A 20,399-nucleotide genomic window follows, 5' to 3' on the forward strand; every position below is an offset into this window, starting at 1 on the left:
CACACATATCAATATGTAATACTATAGCCAATGATAGTGTTTCTGAAATTGTATTTAAAATGATATCTGACAAACGAGAGTTCATTTTCTTAAGAAAAATACTTTTCATCAAAATCAGATTGATTAACAATTCAAAATCTCTGGATTACTAAAATGTTTTTCTAAAACATGAATCAATCCAAAAATGTTCTGTATAGTTTATCTAAGACAATCTATGAATTCAACACACTGATTTGTATTTTAAATTGTGACTACATGGAGGGCCTAGATTGATTAGAGACCAAAAGTTACAGTTCAGTCTAGTCCACCAGGAGAGCCACATAATGCAAATCAAAGTTCTTGGTAGCAACGTTGCAACTCATAAGTCCAGTTTATTTTTTGTTTGTTTGTTCGAACCTGCAGCTTGTTTCAAAACGTAGGAACTCAGTGGCTTGATTTTTATTGGAGGATTCCACACAGTTGAAGCAGAATGACTTGATGTAACTGAATTCCCCATTAGGTTCAACTGGCCACCCCATGTAGATGAGGGCTTAATTTAAATTGCATGTTACCTATTAGTTCATTTAAGTGTATAGGATTTCAATTTCTTGATTTAAACCTTGTTGTTTCCTTAAGGATAGAGCCCGTATACACATTCCTTGAACTTCTCACACTGGCTTCTTCCTCCCTAGTCTTTGGTCTAAAATCATTAATCGCTGTAGCAGTGACAGAATTTTAAAAGACCTTTATCTCAATAAATGTAATTCAGGAAGTCTTTATGATTTTAATTGGCATATGTACACTTTTGTATGGCATTGATATATGTATTTTCTTTTAAACCAAAAGTTTTATTTTTTTCTTGAACCTATTATTATTTCATTTGTCATTTTAAAACTAAAAATGAATTCTGTATAACAATTTAGAAAGATCTAGTTTCCTTCTAGAAACCATTCTTAGTGGGTGAAGTCATTCTTAAAACCTATTCCTCATAAAAATGCTGAGAACAGGTAGATTGTATTTCATATTAAATCAGTTGAGCTATAAAAAAATCAAATTGGGTTTATAATGGAAATAAAAACTGACTTTACTATAGTCCAGCAACAGAGAGATCATTTCTTCATTTTTTGGATCTCATTTCCTCAGAGAACACAGTTACTCTTAAATTTTAAAAAAATACTTTTATTTTTGAATTGTTTTTCTGTTCATTAGGTACATTATACAAATTCTTAGAAAGGAATAAAAACATAAATTAGAAAATGTCTTATTGACCTAATTGAACATCTTCCAATGCCAATAAGAATTTGCTGATTTTTTTAACACCTGTGTAGTAATGTTGCCCTTTAAGTGTCACTGGTTGATTTTTCAAAGCTGTGTTGCCATTTTATGTCCATTAATATCAATTGGAATATGTGGCCAAATCCCTGTATACCACTTTGAAATTTTACCCCTTACTGTTAATGATAGTCTTCTAACAGTGGAGATAGAAATAAATTATTTATCTACTTAGCTCAAATTTACTCTCTTGGGTCAACTAAATAAGGGAGAAAAAAAAAACAATATTTCTTTATTACTTCAAAGTAGTGTGTATGTAAAGAAGCCATTGGGTTAATATGTATTGACTGTGTCAGTTATATTGTGCGGAGATAGCTGTGTGTCTATCAAAAAGTTTGTTATAGATTTCTTTAAAAATGCCTTCCTTTAACTTTTATTGTTATGTAGATTTTTTAGTATAACTAAAGATGTGTATATACATATGTGTGTTTTTGTATTCTCACTATAAATTCTGTCCACTATTAGCCTTTTTATGGTTAAAACATAAAAACTGTGAGGAATCACTGATAGATAATATAGAATTAGAATCTTAATGTCCATTTTCTAATTTGCGCAACTTAACACTTTGTATTCAAAACGTCTGTTATGAATTTTGAAGTGTCAGTACTCAATATTCCTAACTAAGAAATACTATAGTAATATGTAGAGGAAGATGTTTTAGGTGTGGGAGCCACAAGTAGACATTTCTACAAACATTTTTGTGTTGAGTACAAAAGCATTAGTCGTGAAAAGGTTCGATTTTATCTGAAACAGATATGAACAGGATAAAAAGAAAGCCACCTATATTTTCTATTCTTTTCTTTTCTTTCATTTTATTTTATTTTTATTTTTTTGAGACGGAATCTTGCTCTTGTTTCCCAGGCTGGAGTGCAGTGGCGCGATCTCAGCTCACTGCAGCCTTTGCCTCCCGGGTTCCAGCGATTCTCCTGCCTCAGCCTCCCAGGTAGCTAGGATTACAGGTGCGTGCCACCACGTCCAGATAATTTTTGTATTTTTTAGTAGAGATGGGACTTCACCATCTTGGCCAGGCTGGTCTCAAACTCCTGATCTCAGGTGATCCATCTGTCTCGGCCTCCCAGAGTGCTAGGATTACAGGTGTGAGCGACCACTCCCAGGCTCTTTTTTAGACTTTATTTTTTAGAGCAGTTTAGGTTCACAGCAAAATTGAGAATAAGGTACACAGATATTCAGTATATACACCGCTCCAACACATGCATGTCCTCCTTCATTATCAACATTCCCCACTAGAGTGATACATTTGTTATAATCGATGAACTTGCATTGACACATACAGCCTAACCACCCAAAGTCCAAACTTTACAATAGGTTTCACATTTGGTGTTGTGCATTCTACGAGTGTAACAGATACATTCTCTAAGTGGGTTTTTTGTGTGTGTAAATGTATAACAACATGCATCTACCATTATAGTATATACAGATTTTCACTGTCCTAAAAATCCTCTTTGCTCTGCCTATTTATCCCTCCCATTCACTCCTTACAACCACTGATATTTTCACTGGCTCCACAGTTTTTCTTTTCCAGAATGTCATATCGTTGGAATCATATGGTATCTAGCCCTTTCAGATTGAAAGCCTGCTTTTTTAACTTTTTGTTTCTTTTCTTATTTAATTATTTTATTTTATTTTTTAAATTTAATTTAATTTTAAGTTCTGGCCAGTTTTTAAAGGAAAGCTGTGTGTGCTACCTCAGAGTAAGCACTCCAGTAAATACATATTGATATTGCTGGTGACTAGTGGTGGCGGAGGTGATGACAAAGAACTCACCACATGAGGCTGAACCAGTTGTTTGGTTATGGTGTTTGTGGAGCCCTGGTTTAAGGCAATGTCATATTCTTGCATAAATTGAACTGTCTTTAGTTCAGAAAATGCTTAAAGGACCCCTGACTTATAAGGGAACACCAGGAATATCAAATTATATTCATTTATTATGAAAGCATCAATGTACTCTGGGATGTTTAACATTTGATAATTCAAAGTAGCTTTAGTACAATATATTCATTTAAAAAATAGCCCCAAAGTATTCTTTCCACCTATATAATTTTTATTACTATTAGGGAATAATATACTGGTAATGTCTGGCTAATTAAATATTTAACTAAATGCAAACACTCTACTGGATTCTAGTAAATTCTCTTTAACTTGATTAAAACTTTCTAATATGTGAAAAATTGAATTAGACTCCCAATTTTTTTTCAAATTGTGGGAAGTACATATAAAAAGCAACATGGAATCTGTAAGTTCATCGGCATCTTGCCTTTTTTAACAGAGTCTATGTTCACAACAGCTGCTTAGTACTCTGCAGAAACATAACATAGCTGTATGTCTACTGATGCACTATATGTGATTGTTTTTCTTTTCAAAATCTGCTGTTCCTTGTTGTTTTTTGTTTGTTTTTGAGACAGAATCTCACTCTGTCACCCAGGCTGGAGTGCAGTGGTGTGATCTCGGCTCACTGCAACCTCTGCCTCCTGGATTCAAGCAGTTCTCCTGCCTCAGCCTCCCAACTAGCTGGGATTACAGGTGCCTGCCACCACGCCTGGCTAATTTTTGTTTTTGTATTTTTAGTAGTGATGGGATTTCGCCATGTTGTCCAGGCTAGTCTCAAACTCCTGTCCTCAGGTGATCCACCCACCTTGGCCTCCCAGAGTGCTGGGATTACAGGCGTGAGCCACCGATGCTCAAATGTTCTATGCAGTCTTTTACACATTACTGTATATCAAAATGTAATATGCATATAATATGTGTGCATAGAGAATTCTGTGTTTGCTACACCTACTTGTATAACATATCTAAATTCAATATTAGTATCAAAGTCCTTAAAATTAAAAAAAATCCATTGACAAATTAACATGCCTTAAAACATAGCTTTTATACACTACATATGTACACATCTTAAACAGAGATAAAGTAATTTGAAATTTGTCCGGTATGACACCGTCATCACATGATAGTAATAGAGGTAATATAAGACAGTATACTCAAGTGGTCAGTGTGCTAACCATTGATTATTCTGACTTTGTGTAGGGACAGCAATCAGACCTATTGCTTTGAGAGCTGTGACCTCCATTGCTCGTGCTCTGCCTGGATTTCCCATTTTGGCTACTGGTGGAATTGACTCTGCTGAAAGTGGTCTTCAGTTTCTCCATAGTGGTGCTTCAGTCCTCCAGGTAATCACTGTGTTTGTCTGTCCCTTTTAAAAGTCTCCATCTCACAAATACAATGTAAGTTATGTGACAAAAATATATATATATATTCTTTTTTGGGCCTCTTGAAAAGGAGGACATTTGGGATCAAAATGGCAGCATGTATTAAGTTCCTCTGATGAGTTAAGAAGAGACCTGAGGTTTGTTTCCTGTCCTTTGAGGGGTTATGAACCCACTGTGTTTTTCTAATGTATTTATTCACCCATGTGTTTCTGAAATAAATGAGATCAGGTACCCAAATGCATACTGTCCTACTGGAAAAACAACACATGAGGAAATCTGGGTAAAAGTAAAATCTCAATTGAAAAACAAAATGAAATCAAGGGTATGAAAATCTATGTCATTACCAAATTTGATCCTAAGGTTCCTGAAGGATCCAGGAACCATTGCCAAAGAAGGAAATTATTGGCTTTATAACTTTTAAAATTTTAAAATAAATTGGTTGTTCAGCTTCTTGTAGTACAAAACTGAGGGAATTTCTTCCCTTGTCCTTTTAAAGGGATGCTGTGAGATGTAGTGAATTGTACTCTTAATAACACCCCTAAAATAATGAAAATTAGACTTTAAAAATTATTCATATACTTTTTAAAAATAATGTTGCTCAACATGGGCTTAGTACTATCAGCACATTTTAGCATAAGAATTTCTCATTCAGGTTTTGTAGCCTGAATTGACCTACGGATAAAACTTTTTATATGACTAGACTGTGAACTCTCTGGTAATACTCCATTAATAATGACTTCTCACTACTTAGCATTGATGGTAATTGGAAAGCAGAAAGTTTAGCATCACATATTCTCTGGCAAAAGGGTCGAGTGTAGAGTTCATGTTGCTAATTTGACAATCAGAATTAACATTGTCCTATGAAATACCTACAATCTAAGGTGGAAATACTATGTATTAGAAAGCTAACGGAGGCAGACTTTTGCTTCCAATAAGATGGAATAGATTTACTTTTCTCTATGCCTCTCACACTATACAACTAAAGACCCTTATATATAAAACTCATATAAGAAGACTGAAAGGTGGAGAGAAGGCAGATTGGCTAGGGATCTCAAGACCCAAGAAACAACACAGTGGTGGGTTACCTGGGATTTTTTTCATCACATATCTCACACTTAGAGCCAAAGAAGCCCAACAACCCAGAAACAACAAGAGGCACAGACAAAAAGCCTGCTTTCTCTAACCAAAGAGCCAGGAAAGGGGCAGCCTAGCAAGAGAGAAAACTTTTAGACATAAATCCTCTACTTCACCCAACACCACAGATAAATATTCCATCCCTACACCCATCCATGCAAGCAAAGGACAAGTAGGGATCTTAGATGTCCACCCTTGCCAAGCAGTCTCACATCCCCACTGGGGAAAAAATGAGCCGTCACCCCCATCCCATGTCAGAAGCCTGGACTTCTACCCTCACCTGAGAGTAATGAGGTGTCCCTCCTCCTCCCTTCTGCAGTAGTAGTAGAGGAGGTCTAGTAGAGACTGGGGACCTTCATCATCACCATGTGGTAATAAGGCCACTCTCCTTTCCTCCTTCTTACGGTGTCAGTGAAGGCCAACTAGGGAGCAGCAACAAGGCATGCCTGCACCTCTCAGCCAGGGGTGTATCAGTGCAGGCTTGCTGGAGAGCCAGAATTCTCACCTCCTTCCAGCAGTAACCAGAAGCCATGCCCCTCGGGTGTCCAAGAAAGCCAAGTAAGATACCTGGGCTTCTGTCTGGCATTAAGGAGGTGGCGTTCTCCACTTCCCCTGCCAGACTGACACCAAGGAAGGCTACCAGAAGCAGAAAGTTTAGGTAAGATCAAGAGTCTCTTAATATTATACCAAAATTGTCAAGATTTCAATTAAAAATTATTCATCATACCAAGACCCAGGAAAACCTCAAGCTGGATCTTAAAAAAGAATTGATAGATGCCCACATTAACATAACAGAGATACTATAATTATCTGGCAGAAATCTTAAAGCCTCCATTATAAAATTGCATTAAGCAACTACAAGTGTGACTGAAACAAATGAAACAACAGAAAGTCTCATCAAAGTAGTAGAAGATATAAAGATGGAAATTTTGGACTTAAAACTGCAGTCACTTAAATACAAAACTCAATTGATGTGTTCAATAGTAAAATGAGAGAACATAAGAAAGAATCAGGGGGCCGGGCGCGGTGGCTCACACCTGTAATCCCAGCACTTTGGGAGGCCGAGGCGGGCGGATTACGAGGTCAGGAGATGGAGACCATCCTGGCTAACACGGTGAAACCCTGTCTCTACTAAAAAAAAATTAGCCGGGCGTGGTGACGGGCACCTATAGTCCCAGCTACTCGGGAGGCTGAGGCAGGAGAATGGCGTGAACCCGGGAAGCGGAGCTTGCAGTGAGCTGAGATCCGGCCACTGCACTCCAGCCTGGGCGACAGAGCGAGACTCTGTCTCAAAAAAAAAGAAAGAAAGAATCAGGAATCAGGGAACTAGAAGACGGAGCAATAGAAATTGACCAATATGAAAAACAGAGAAAAAAAAGACTGAAGAAAAGAATGAAAACAGCCCTCAGGGAACTGTGGGACTATAACAAAAGATGTAACATTTATGTCCTTAGAGTCCCAGAGGAGAGGTGAAAAAAGTAGGAAAGGAAAAAAAATGGCTGAAAATATTCCAATTTTTGCAAAATACATAAATCTGCAGATTCAAGAAGTTAAGGTAAACTTCCAAAGAGGGCAGCTTCAGAGAAATCCATACCAAAATCCATCATGGTCAAATTTCTGAAAACTGAGGAAAAAGATAAAACCTCGACAGCAGCAAGAGAAAGATGACACTTTACTTATTGGTGACAAACAATTCTAATGACAGTGGATTTCTCATCACAAGCCATGGAGTCTGGAAGGAAGCGGGACATTTTTCAAATGCTAAAACAAGAACTGTCAACTCAAAATCCTGTATCCTTCAGAAATGAACGAGAAATCAAGACATTCCCAGCTGAAGAAAAACTAACAGAATGTATTGCCAGGAATCCTTAACTGAAAGAATGGCTAAAGGAAGCTTTTTCAGAAGAAAGGAAATGATAAAAGAAGGCACCTTAGGATATCAAGAAGGAAGGAAGAATATGGAGCAGTGTCTTCAAAAGGAATCTGGAAGATAAGAGTATCCAGGCTTGAATATCACCTGAATTTATTTTCATGAACATGTAGAAATGCTTGGGCTGAAGGATACAATTGAGTTATGAGTGGGTTTCAGAAGAGACTCTTGCTCATGCTCAGGTGTGACCATGAGCAAGTCATGCATGGAAGTAAAGATTATTGGCTGTCTACCACGTGCTGCTAGTAACTGCTGCTACATACAGTATTTCCACAACCTACTTGAGAGTGAAATTTTTAAATCTATATTTTTTAATTGACATCAACTAAGGATTGGTGGATAAAAGTGGTGGATATGGCTTGGCTCTGTGTCCCCACCCAAATCTAACCTTGAATTGAAATAATCCCCACATGTTGTGGGAGGGACCTGGTGGGAGGCAGTTGAATCATGGGGGCAGGTCTTTCATGTGCTTTCCTGATAGTGAATAAGTCTCATAAGATCTGATGGTTTTATAAAGGGGAGTTTCCCTGCACATGCTCTCTTGCCTGCCACCATGTAAGACGAGACTTTGCTCCCCGTTTGTCTTCCAGGCTATTGTGGGGCCTCCCCAGCCATGTGGAACTGTGAGTCAATTAGACCTCTTTCCTTTATAAATTACCCAGTCTCGGGTATGTCTTTATTTAGCAGCATGAGAACAGACTATAGTCACATGACTAGCAGTGGAGCCAGAATTCCCATCTAGAGTTTCACAGCCACAAAACAAATACTCTTCCAACTGGACACATGGCCTGTCTTCCCTCACAGAATCTGTAAGACGGAAATATTAGTAATACACAAGTCTTCCATGCCCACTCAAAGCTTACATGTTCAGACTGTAGCTTACCTCTTAGAGTCAAGATTCTGTGAAGAGAAGAAATGTGAAATCATAGAAAACTAAAGGAGAATTATATGTCCTGCGTGTGGATGTGTACTCAGGATGCAGAGCCTTGTATGTAAATTTACAATAGAGTACCATGTGTCCTCACAGAAATGAATGGTGAGGTAACTATTCAAATGTCAGCTTCTACTTAGGCTCCCCTTAGATGGAAAATCAGAAACTCACGGACTATGCACATGAAGCCTGTTGTATTCTGTACATGAAAGGACCCTGGAACTGGAACTGCAAGAACCAGTGGGACAGTTCTGGGGCAAGACCTTTGCCGACTCTCTTTTGTGGGCCATGTTATTTCTTCTTCAGAAGAAACTTAAATTCTGTCCACTCTTGTTCTCTCCATGACTTACTCTTGCCTCCTCTGAACTTCTTTCACATAGCTGTCATGACCCTTTGACCCACTCCACATTGTAGCCTTTTAGCTCTCATTTCTCCGTGGCATGTCTCACTAGCTTACTGTCTGTTGACTTGGATTTCTTTTTTTTAACTTTTATTTAAAGTTCGGGGTATGTGGGCAGGTTTGCTACACAGGTAAACTTGTATCATGCGATTTGTTGTAGAGATTATTTTATCACCCAAGTATTAAGCCTAGTACCCATTAGTTATTTTTCTTGATCCTCTCCCTCCTCCCATCCTTCACCCTCTGATAGGCCCCAGTATGTCATTCCCCTCTATGTGTTCTCATCATTTAGCTTCCACTTCTAAGTGAGAACATGCAGCATTTGGTCGTCTGTTCCTGTATAACTTTGCTAAGGATAATGGCCTCCAGCTCGCTCCTGCAAATGACACAATCTCATTGTTTTTTATGGCTGAATAGTATTCCATGGTGTATATGTACCACATTTTCTTTATCCAGTCTATCATTGATGGGCATTTAGGTTGCTTCTGTGTCTTTGCTATTGTGAATAGTGCTGCAATGAACATACGTATGCGTGTGTCTTTATAATGGAATGGTTTATATTCTTTTGGGTATGGCTCAGACTGCTAAGAGAGGATATCTGTTTGCCTAAATTTATCTTTTTATGCCAGGCCCCATCATAAGCCATTGGTTACCCCATATATTGACTGTTTGGTGTGTAGCAGAAACATAGTAAATTTTAGTTGAATGAATTGGTTAAATGAATGTGCTTGGTTATGGGTGTTTTGTTTTGTTTTGTTTTGTTCTGTTTTTACCAGAATTGTGAAGAGGGGATAAAAGGATTCACGTGGTATAAAAAAATCATTACCTCTTAGCTCTAGCTGGGAATAGCCCAGAGACTTTCCAGCTATTAAAATATTGGTTCCCAAATGATTTTGTTAAAAATGTAAAGTTTCACACATAGGCTTTTGCTTCAGAAATGAAGAGGAAATCAAGACATTTTCAACTAAAAAACACCTAAGAGAATTTATTGCCTGGAGAACTAGCAATCAAATCTGTAGAAATTTAAAGATTATTTAACAGCTCTGCCATTAGCTTGGGTCAGATTTTTAACTCAGCCAGAACATGTTTTTTAACCAATATTAGCTAAAATATGAACTAAAATCAGTATTAAGATATATATACTTAGAATGGTCATAAGGTGGGAAATATTTGAATTTATTGTTTTAGTTCAGTAGTACAATGGAGGGTAGAGAATATGTATTTCCATCTTTCTTCCCTTCTAACTGAATTTCACTTCATTCCACTCCCTAATCTTGAGTTAACCTAACCTTTCATTCAGTATACCTTTAAGCTGTTGAATATTATTACAGAAATTAATATAACTCTGCAGTTGGGCTTACTCCAAATACACAGTGTTTAATGTCTGCTGGGGCTTAGGTACTAGTCAGTATTTGGTTTTATTCGTCTATTTTTTTTTAACTTCCCATCAAATTCTTTGGGTTTTGTTTTTGTTTTTGTTTGTTGGTTGGTTGGTTGGTTGTTTTGAGACAGAGTCTGGCACTGTCACCCAGGCTGGAGTGCGGTGGCGCAATCTCAGCTCACTGCAAGCTCCGCCTCCCAGGTTCACACCATTCTCCTGCCTCAGCCTCCCGAGTAGCTGGGACCACAAGCGCCCACCATCACGCCTGGCTAGTTTTGTTTGTTTGTTTGTTTGTTTTTGTATTTTTAGTAGAGACGGGGTTTCACCGTGTTAGCCAGGATGGTCTTGATCTCCTGACCTTGTGATCTGCCCGCCTCGGCCTCCCAAAGTGCTGGGATTATAGGCATGAGCCACCGCGCCCAGCCTCAAATTCTTTCTTGCAGTTAGTTCGAATATTTTTCATATAGCTCAAAGCCCTTAGCCTCTCGATCGTCATCCTCCCATTTCTCTCATATCATCTATTCATTGGCTGTCATTGCCCAACCCAGTTCTGTTCTCTGGTTTTACAATATTTATTAAATCCACCTTTCTAATGATTTCTATTCTCAAGTGAAGTGTGTACCAACAAAATGAATTCTTTATAACAGATATGACCAGACAAATGAAATTTATTTAAATACCTAGGTTATGGTGCTGATACACTGGAGTATAGAAATAGAAGTCCTGTAATAAGTATAGAAATAGCAATATAAATAAATATTTTGACTCTGGTTTTTCTCATACACTATCCATCATGTATATAGACTATGTAGGTAAGTGAGTGCACTACTAAAATTAAGATTTACACTCAAAGTAGTAATTTCAAAATCTTATGTGGATAAGTGAGTTCCCTACTAAAATAAAGATTTATACTCAAATTAGTAATTTCAAAATCTGTTCCAAATGAATCTGTGTTTGTAAATTAAGCCATATGACTGACATTAAGAAGAGTAATGACATTTTAAGAATGTAAAGCTAATTTTTTTCATAAGTTGTATAAGTGTGATAGAGCACGCCTTCCTTATTGCTTTATATGCATCACAGAGAATAATTCATGCATTCGTTTTTTAATAAATATGTATTGAGACCCTACTATATACCTAGCATTATTGTAGAAGTTTGGAATATTTCTGTGAATTAAAAAAAAACAACTAAAGTCTGTTACCTTATTGGGCTTACACTCTTGTGAGCAGAGACAGAAAAATATACAATAAATGGTAAATATAAGCGTATGATATTTACCATAAGATGATAAGTGCTGTGGGATAAAACAGACTTCATTGTAAAGGTAATATTTTTATTAAAAATTGATGGTTGTCTGTAATCCCACGCTTTGGGAGACTGACGTGGGCGGATCACGAGGTCAGGAGATCAAGACCATCCTGGCTAACACGGTGAAACCCCGTCTCTACTAAATTACAAAAAATTAGCCAGGCGTGGTGGCGGGTGCCTGTAGTCCCAGCTACCAAGAGGCTGAGGCAGGAGAATGGCATGAACCCAGGAGGCGGAGCTTGCAGTGAGCCGAGATCGCGCCACTGCACTCCAGCCTGGGCGACAGAGCAAGACTCCGTCTCAAAAAAAAAAAAAAAAAAAAAAAAAAAAAAAAAAAAAATTGATAATTGTGAATCCTAGAAAATTTTTATTGAAGAAAAAACCTAGGTTACAGCATCACTTGCTTATATTTTTGCTAATTAAGGAATTAAATGTAAGTTCACAAAATACTGTGTATCACTTCACAGTTTATTTTTAATTTCATTTATTTTCATATGTATAATCAAACTGAACCTTATTCTTACTTGATATACCAAAATACATTTTGCAAGTCAACATACTGCTGTATACAGTGCTACCTTCAGTGGTCACATATTATCCCATATTATAAATGCACTGAAATTTATTTATAAAATCCATTGTTTGGGTTCTTCTTCACTACTCGTTTAAGCAGTGCTGAGAAAACCAAGTTGCATTTATCGCTAATTATTTCATAATATATTTTAGTATAATGTAATTGATCAGTAAAGGAAATACACTTTTTTAAAACTCTTTAAAATTTTTGTGGGTACGTAGTAAGTGTACATATTTATAGGTTACATGAGATATTTTAATATAGGCATGCAATGCATAATAATCACCTCAGCTAAATAGGGTCCACCTCACAGTTTATAGACTGAAATGTCTTTTAGGGTTTCAGATTACATTTTGTTGGGCAATTATTGCTCTTCTTTTTTTTTTTTTAAGATGGAATCTCGATCTGTCCCCAGCTGGAGTGCAGTGGCACAATCTCGGCTCACAGCAATCTCGGCGTCCCAAGTTCAAGCCATTCTCCTGCCTCAGCCTCCCGAGTACAGCTGGGATTACAGGCGCGTGCCGCCACACCCAGCTAATTTTTGTATTTTTAGTAGAGATGGGGTTTCGCCATGTCGGCCAGGGTGGTGTCGATCTCCTGACCTTGTGATCCACCCGCTCGACCTCCCAAAGGGTTGGGATTACAGGCATAAGCCACCATGCCTGGCCCAATTATTGCTTTTCTTAGAATGTATCGTTTCTCAGTGGCACTGTTTATTTCTATGATCTTATTCTGTAATGTGCTTTGACAAGATGTTAACATTTCCATGGTAAAGAATCCAATCATCTTACCTTAAAAAATGCTTCAGTGATTTTTTTTTATTTTTATGAAAAATACCATTGGAATGTTTGTAGAGATTTTATTGAATATTTTGATTGCTTTTGATAGTATGGGTATTTTAACACTATTAATTCTTCCAGTTCTTGAACATGGGATATCTTATCACTTATTTGTGCTTTCTTCAATTTCTTTAATCCATGTTTTATAATTTTCAGTGTACAGGTCTTTCACCTCCTTGGTTAAATTTATCCCTAAGTGTTTATTTTTATGCTACTATAAGTGAGATTCATTCTTTGATTTCATTTTTGGGTAATTTTTTGTTAATTTATAGAAACGCCACTAATTTTTGCATGTGAATTTTGTATCCTGCAGCTTTATTGAATACATTTATTCTGACTGTTTTGCTTTTTGGTGGAGACGTTAGAGTTTCCTACATATAATATCATGGTATCTACAGAGATTATTTAACTTTTTCTTCTGATTTGGATGCTTTTATTTCTTTTTTTTCCTAATTAGTCTGGCTGGGACTTCCAGTACTATGTGGAGTAAAAATGAGGAGAGTAGGCATCCTTGTCTTGTTCTTGGTATTAGAAGAAAAGCAACTTTTCACTATTGAGTATGATGTTAGCTGCATTGCATGCTTGTGATATATGGCCTTTAGTGTGCTGAGATACATTCCCTGTATATCTAGTTTTTTGAGAGTTTTTATTAAGAAAGGATGTTCAATTGTGTCCGATCCTTTTTCTGCATCTATTAAAAGTATCATATGGTTTTTGTGCTTCATTCTGTTAATGTGGTGTTATCGTATTTGTTGGTTTGCATAGATTGTATCGTTCTCGCATCCCTAAGATGACTGTCACTTGATCATGGTGAATGATTCTTTTAATGTGCTGTTGAATCCAGTTCAGTATTATTTCAGTGGAGATTTTTGCACCCATGTTTATCAGAGATACCGCCTATACTTTTTTTTTCCTGTAGTACCCTTTTCTGGGTTTGGCTTCAGCGTAATACTGGGCTCAACTGAAACTCAAACACAAAATGAATTAAAGACTTAAACATAAGACCTGAAATCATAAAACTCCTAAAGAAGATACAGGGGAAAAGCTCCTAGACATTGGCCTTGGCTATGATTTTTTGAATAGGACACAAAAGGACTTGCAACAAAAGCAAAAATAAACAAGTAGGACTACATCAAACTGAAAACTTCTGTACAAAAAAGGAAACAATCAATAAGATGAAAAGACTTCCTATGGATTTGGGAAAATATTTTCAAGCCATATATCTTTTAAGGGGTTAATATTTAAAATAGATAAGGAGCTCTCACGATTCAAAAGCAAAAAAAAAACAAATAACATGATTTTAAAATGCTTTACTCAGGATCTTTGAAGAAAAAAATGTGAAATCATAGAAAAATGAATGAGAGTTATGTTTCCTGAGTGTAGACGTTAATATTCTTTGAGTAAAGAACTTGAGTAAATATATTTGAGTAAACAACCTGAGTAAATAATGAACCAAAGGAGACATAAATGGCACAGATATTTGAATAGATGCTTAACATCACTGATCTTCAGGAAAATGCAAATCAAAACTACAATTACACCTGTTAGAATAACTATTATCAAACAAGATAAAAGATAACAAGTGTTGATGAGGGTATAAAGAAAGGGCAACTTTTGTTCATTGTTGGGGGAAATGTAAATTGGTTCAGCCATTATGGAAAACAATATGGAGGTTCCTCAAAAAATTAAAAATAGAACTACGATGTGACCTAGTGATCCCTCTTCTGGGTAAATCCCCAAAGGAAATGAAATCAGCACTGTGTGTGTGTGTGTGTGTGTGTGTGTGTATATATATACACATATATCTGTACTCCCATATTCTTTGCAGTATTATTCACAATAGCCAAGGTATGGAAGCAATCTAAAGTGTCTATCAGTAGATGAATGGATAAAGAAATTGTAGTATACATACACAATGGAGTTTTGTTCAGCTGTCAAATAGAAGATCCTGCCATTTGTGTCAAAATAAATGAAACTGGAGAATACTATACCAAATGAAATAAGCCAAACACAGAAAGGAAAATGTTGTATGATCTCTCTTATATGTGGAATCTAAAAAAAAAAAGTTTAATACTTAGAGAGCAGAACTGTGGTTATCATATGTGGTGGCATGAAGTAGGAAGGTTACAAAGAGATGCAGTTCAAGGATACAAAGGTGCAGTCATGTCAGATGAGTGAGTCTGGAGATTGAAAGCACAGCATAAGGAATCTAGTTAATAATATTGTATTATATACTGGATATTTGCTAAGAGAGCAGATTTTAGACACTCTTACCACCAAAAGAAAAGTTACTGTGTGAAATGAGAGATGTGTTAATTGGTTTGACTGTAGTGATCATTTGACTGTGTATTTGTATAACAAAACATCATGCGGTGCACTTAAATCTATATAATTGTAAAATGGATGAAATGTTTCAATGAATGCTGAATATAAAAACTAAGGAATTAGCTAGAAAGTAATCTGGGTACTCCAGATCATTTTCCTAGTACAACTTCGGAGTGAAAATGACTATTACAATAGAACCAGATGTAACACTGTGGCCTAGAAATGAGATTGAAAACCGATTACAGGCTTGCATTACTGGGTAACTGCTCTTATAAGTTCTTCAGACAACCCAACTGACTTCTAATTTATTTAAGTGAACTTCAGTGTCTTTGAAATCCCTGACTTTTTAATCTTATTTGACAGGCTTTCATTAGTTAGAATATGCAAATTGGAAATATGAAAAGGACAGATGAAAATTATCAGTAAATTTCAGGTACTGATATTTATAAAAGCCTTCCTGTAAAATTATATTCTCAAACTATTCATAAACTCTTGAGGTCTTGAAATCTTTTTGAGGGCTACTCTGAAAAAGAGAAGTTTGCTTCTGACTGCCAATTATTTATTCATGAAGAGAAAAATAAATAAATAACTAGTAATTCACCTTCAGAACAGTTTGAAGGGAGAACTTTAATAAATTAACACTGGCTTTTTTACGTTTTGGTTTTATTGTTAGTCCCAGATCTTATCTTCTCGACAAGTCCTGTATCCTCTTTCTAGTATTTAAGTACTAAACTGCAATTTCTGTTGGAAAACTGTTTAGGGATTTGTATTACAACCAAAGCTCAGACTGAGTCAGTTGCTTTCAGTGATAGGTTTCATTATAAAATGTTCACCTTCCTCTATAGATAAGAAATATAAGTACTATGTGACTTTTTTCACTGAATGACTATAGGTTTCTATAATTTAATTTAATGATATTGCCATTACAATTCATTACCTTAAAGACTTTGATTCAGAACGTCAAAAATTATAGGAAACCATCAGTTAATTCACAAACAATTATGACCTGAGCCTTCATTGAGATTGTATGGGTGGGTGGGTGTGTGTGTGTGTGTGTGTGTGTGTGTGTGTGTGTGTGTGTGTGTGTGTGTTTAATTCTATTTTTCTCTATGGGTTTGTCACTAAAGTTAATAGAAAATCCTGAAATATAACAGAAAGATGAAGCATAGTGGGCATTTGCTGTGGAAAGTCATGATCACATGACGGCCGCTCTCTGGACTCAGATAACCAAATCAATTTTTAACAATAATCAAAGCTGCTCTGATAGAGCTAGTTCACGCTAAATGGAATTTTTTACTGTGATCAGGAAATGTATTATTTTATTAAAGTTAGAGAAAAAGAAGGAATTGAAGCAGCACGATGACACCGTTTCCACATGAGTGCAGATGGATGCATTACCCATATTATCTCTTGGTCATAATATGCACAGAGACTTCATTGCTTCACCTTCACTGACGGGTGTCTTTAGGTGATAAAACTTTTGCATCCTATGTTACAGATTTTCATTGGGTACATGGAAAATATTTATTCAATAACTTCTAATTTTTTATTTCATAATCATTCCATTTCAGGCCAGAGGACAATAAATGGTAGTAAAAATAGTTGACAACTTTCAAAATTATTTGAAATGGCATCAGAACTATTTCACGTAACTGGTTAAAAGGGAAATATTTTTTCTTTCCATTATGCGATTTCTTGTGTCCTGGCTTTAATGAATGTTTCACTTACAACTTTAAGAACAATATGTAAGTAGATATTTTTTAAAATAGAAACTCACTAGTCTCACAATAATATATAAGAAAAAAATGCTTTTAGTTTATCCTTTCAATGATGTTCTAATTGCTGTGTCAGTTATCACATTATTTTAAATTACTTTAATGGAAGGTTATTTTCAAGAGGTTTTCATTTTTAAAAAGCATCTGGATTCCAGTGCAACAAATGTTGTTTATAAGCAAAGAGAATAAATTAAATGGAAACTTAACTACGTCTTTGAGTGACTACACGTTCTCCACTTAATAGAAAGATTAATATCTAGATTCAAGAGAAATTAATTGAAACTCAAGCTAATATTTTTGAAAGACAGTCTTACTTTAGAAAAAAATATAGTATTGCACAATGACTATTTCAAGTTAGAGAATAATCATGAGTTAGCTAAGATGTTTGCAGGCATATAGCTACAGAAAATTCCTGACCTTATATAAATGTGCTTGCCTAAATTTTTTATTGTCCCTGACAAATCCTTTATATTGTCCGTTCCTATTTGAATTTGCATGTAGAGATGTGGCTAAATAACGGTCTGACTTCTTTTTCAAAGAGTCTTCATATGCTTGACCAAAGTCTTAAACTACTATTTTTATTCTTCATTTTAAAAGAAAATCTCAGTTGTTTAGATATTCTTATTTCACATATTATTTTCTAAACATTGAATATCTTTGTTCCTTTCCTTTATTTCTGGTTTATCAGTGTCACTTGAAACTAGTTGTGATTGGACAAGTATCTGATTTTTTAATAACCGTGGCTTAACTTGTTCATCCAAATGACTATTAAAAATAGTTATTTGGGGAGGTAATGTGGTAACTACTTTTTATACCTTGGGAATGGATTTCATTTCCCATTTTAAAAAGCTAAAGAGAGCCAAGATGAATGATCAAAGCTGGTTGTTCAGTGAATTAGGTAACCAAAGTCATGAGTCTTTTTTTTTCTGTTAGTTCATAAATTGATTTTAATTACTAGATTACAGGGAAATGTTCCAAAATTGTTCTGAGCAGTGCCAACATCTTCCCAGGTGATTATTTTGAAAAGGCCACTTAATTTTGATGTATATGATTTGATATTTGTTTTAAAATTTCGTCAATGTTTTACAGACTCTGGTACTAAGTTAGACATCTAGAAATCCTAGACTGCATAGGGAATTTAGAGAGCTCTTAGACCATAGCAAAATGTATTATAAAGGGTATTAATGATCTAATGAATATTATCTTCTATTTTTTCAAAAAAGCCTTTTCCATATGTTAATTTATTTAATTCTTACAAAGCTATGGGTATATCAATAAGTATTTTTAACCCCATTTATAGATTTGCATATTCACAGTTTGTAATTTCCTTGAGTTTATCAGTTGACTTTCCAGTAGGACTAGAAACCATGTTACCTGATTTCTATTCTATAATTTGTCTCTACATCCCCCACCCTTCCTGTACTATACTCAAGAAATGTGCTAGCAAAATGAAAGAGGAATTCAACATTAAAAACATGTGAAAGCTTGCTCTTTTACTTATTAATCGCTGATTCATTCTCAGTTCTTGAGCTCTCTCTGTGAGTAGTTTGTTTATACCCAATCATATAATTTTTAAATGAGATATTTGCTTTTGTCTTTATTAAGTAGTTTATGCCTGACTTCTTCAGTTTCCAAAATTATTTTGAATTCTGATCATTCTTTCCAGGTGCTGAGATTTCTAGAAGACTGACTACTCTGGGGCTAGTGGGCTCTGCTTGGGGGAAGCAGAGAAATCTATTTGATCATATTTTTGAATAACATGAAATTTGGAGTACATTTGGAATAAAGAGTAAAATTGGAATAAAGAGCAAAGTAGATTCAGAAAAATCAGGAGATGTATGTGTGATTGATCTAATATGAGAAGATACAGTTAATTATTGACAAAAGTAAGGTCCTATTCTTGGGTACAAAGACTTAACTATACATCTGAAGTAGAGACAACCATGGCAAAGAGAAGATTTTGTGGAAAAACCATTGAGGAATTTAATTGACAGTAAGATAAACAGTGTAGCTTCCTTTAAAAAGTTTATCTTAGTTAAACATTTGAAATGTGGTATCTAGCAAAAGGAAAATAATGTCCTCAATGAACTATCATAAAATGACATCTTTATCACCTAATGAGCCCTACTCTATCCCAGGCAGGGCTCAAGCATCAAGGATACAAGGATGTTCTCAGACATCTGAGACCTGCCCTTAGGAAGCTTGCGTGCTAGAAGCTCCCTCAAAGGATTGATGTCTTCGTCCATTTTCTGTTACTTATAATACAGTACTCAAAACTGGGCAAGTTTTTTAAAAAGGGAATTTATTTCTTACAGTTGTGGATGCTGAGAAGTCCAAGGTCAAGGGGCTGCATCTGGTGTGAGTTTCTTGCTGGCAGAGACTCTCTGGAGAGTCCCGAGGTGGGGCAGGGCATCACGTGATGAGGGACCTGTGCTTGCTAATGTGCTAGCTCAGGTCTGTCTTTCCCTTCTTATAAAGCCATGAATCCCACTCCTATGATGGTACATTAATCTATGAATGGAATAATCCATTCATGAGGGCAGAGCTGTCATGATCCAGTCATCTCTCCAAGACCCCACCTCTCAATATTGCCACATTGGAGATTGAGTTTGAACATGAATTTTGGAGGGGACATTCAAACCATAGCAATGATAAAATAATTGAGCCATTCAGAGAACTGAGAGAAGAGTGTCCCCCTGGCCAGAGAAAGAGCAACAGCATAAATATCAAGGTGTAGTTATACAAGGGTGTGAGCAAATATGGCCTATTTCAGGCATGGCAAGACATACTGAGCAGAGGTGAGAATGATAGGAGATGAAGTGAAAGACATGGGCAGAGGTGAATCTTGTGGAGTACTTCAGGTCATGATAATGATTTTAGATGTTATTCTGCACTTGGAGAGTGACGTGTCGCCAAAGAGTGGCAAGGTCTTTACATTTTCACAAGCCAACAGCACACCCGCCGTCACTTTCCTCAGATCCCAGAGCGAATGCTCAGTGGACCCTTTCTACTTTGTACTTCCAGGGCATCGTGTTCATTTTTAATTAATGGTTTTTATCCTCCAAAATTTTAATTCTCCTCTTGTCTAGGGCTACTCATTGCCTCCTTCACCCTTGGTTAGCTGCTTATGAATATGTTTTACTACTCTCAAGGGTGACAGGCCCCAAAAGTGTGCCTTTATCAACTCAAATTCATCACTTGTAGAGGAAACATGTCTCTAAAGCACATGTTCTGTTAATGGTAGGACATCATCATTAACTT

The 20,399-nt window shown here is 36.1% G+C and overlaps 1 protein-coding gene across 5 annotated transcripts in view; it reads left to right on the forward strand.

Annotated features, from left to right (window-relative positions):
• DPYD (dihydropyrimidine dehydrogenase) overlaps positions 1–20,399 on the forward strand; it is an 860,002-nt gene that overhangs the window by 692,809 nt on the left and 146,794 nt on the right. For 4 of the 5 annotated variants that reach the window (XM_077987630.1, XM_015145562.3, XM_077987644.1 and 1 more), the window contains one exon: positions 4,357–4,499. In XM_077987630.1, coding sequence (XP_077843756.1) covers positions 4,357–4,499 — 143 coding nt within the window. Of the gene's footprint in view, positions 1–4,356; positions 4,500–12,591; positions 13,752–20,399 lie in introns of those variants that run through there. The other variant, XM_077987635.1, reaches the window with a different exon arrangement.

Source organism: Macaca mulatta, chromosome 1 (genome assembly GCF_049350105.2).
Source record: "Macaca mulatta isolate MMU2019108-1 chromosome 1, T2T-MMU8v2.0, whole genome shotgun sequence".
Taxonomy (NCBI): domain Eukaryota; kingdom Metazoa; phylum Chordata; class Mammalia; order Primates; family Cercopithecidae; genus Macaca; species Macaca mulatta.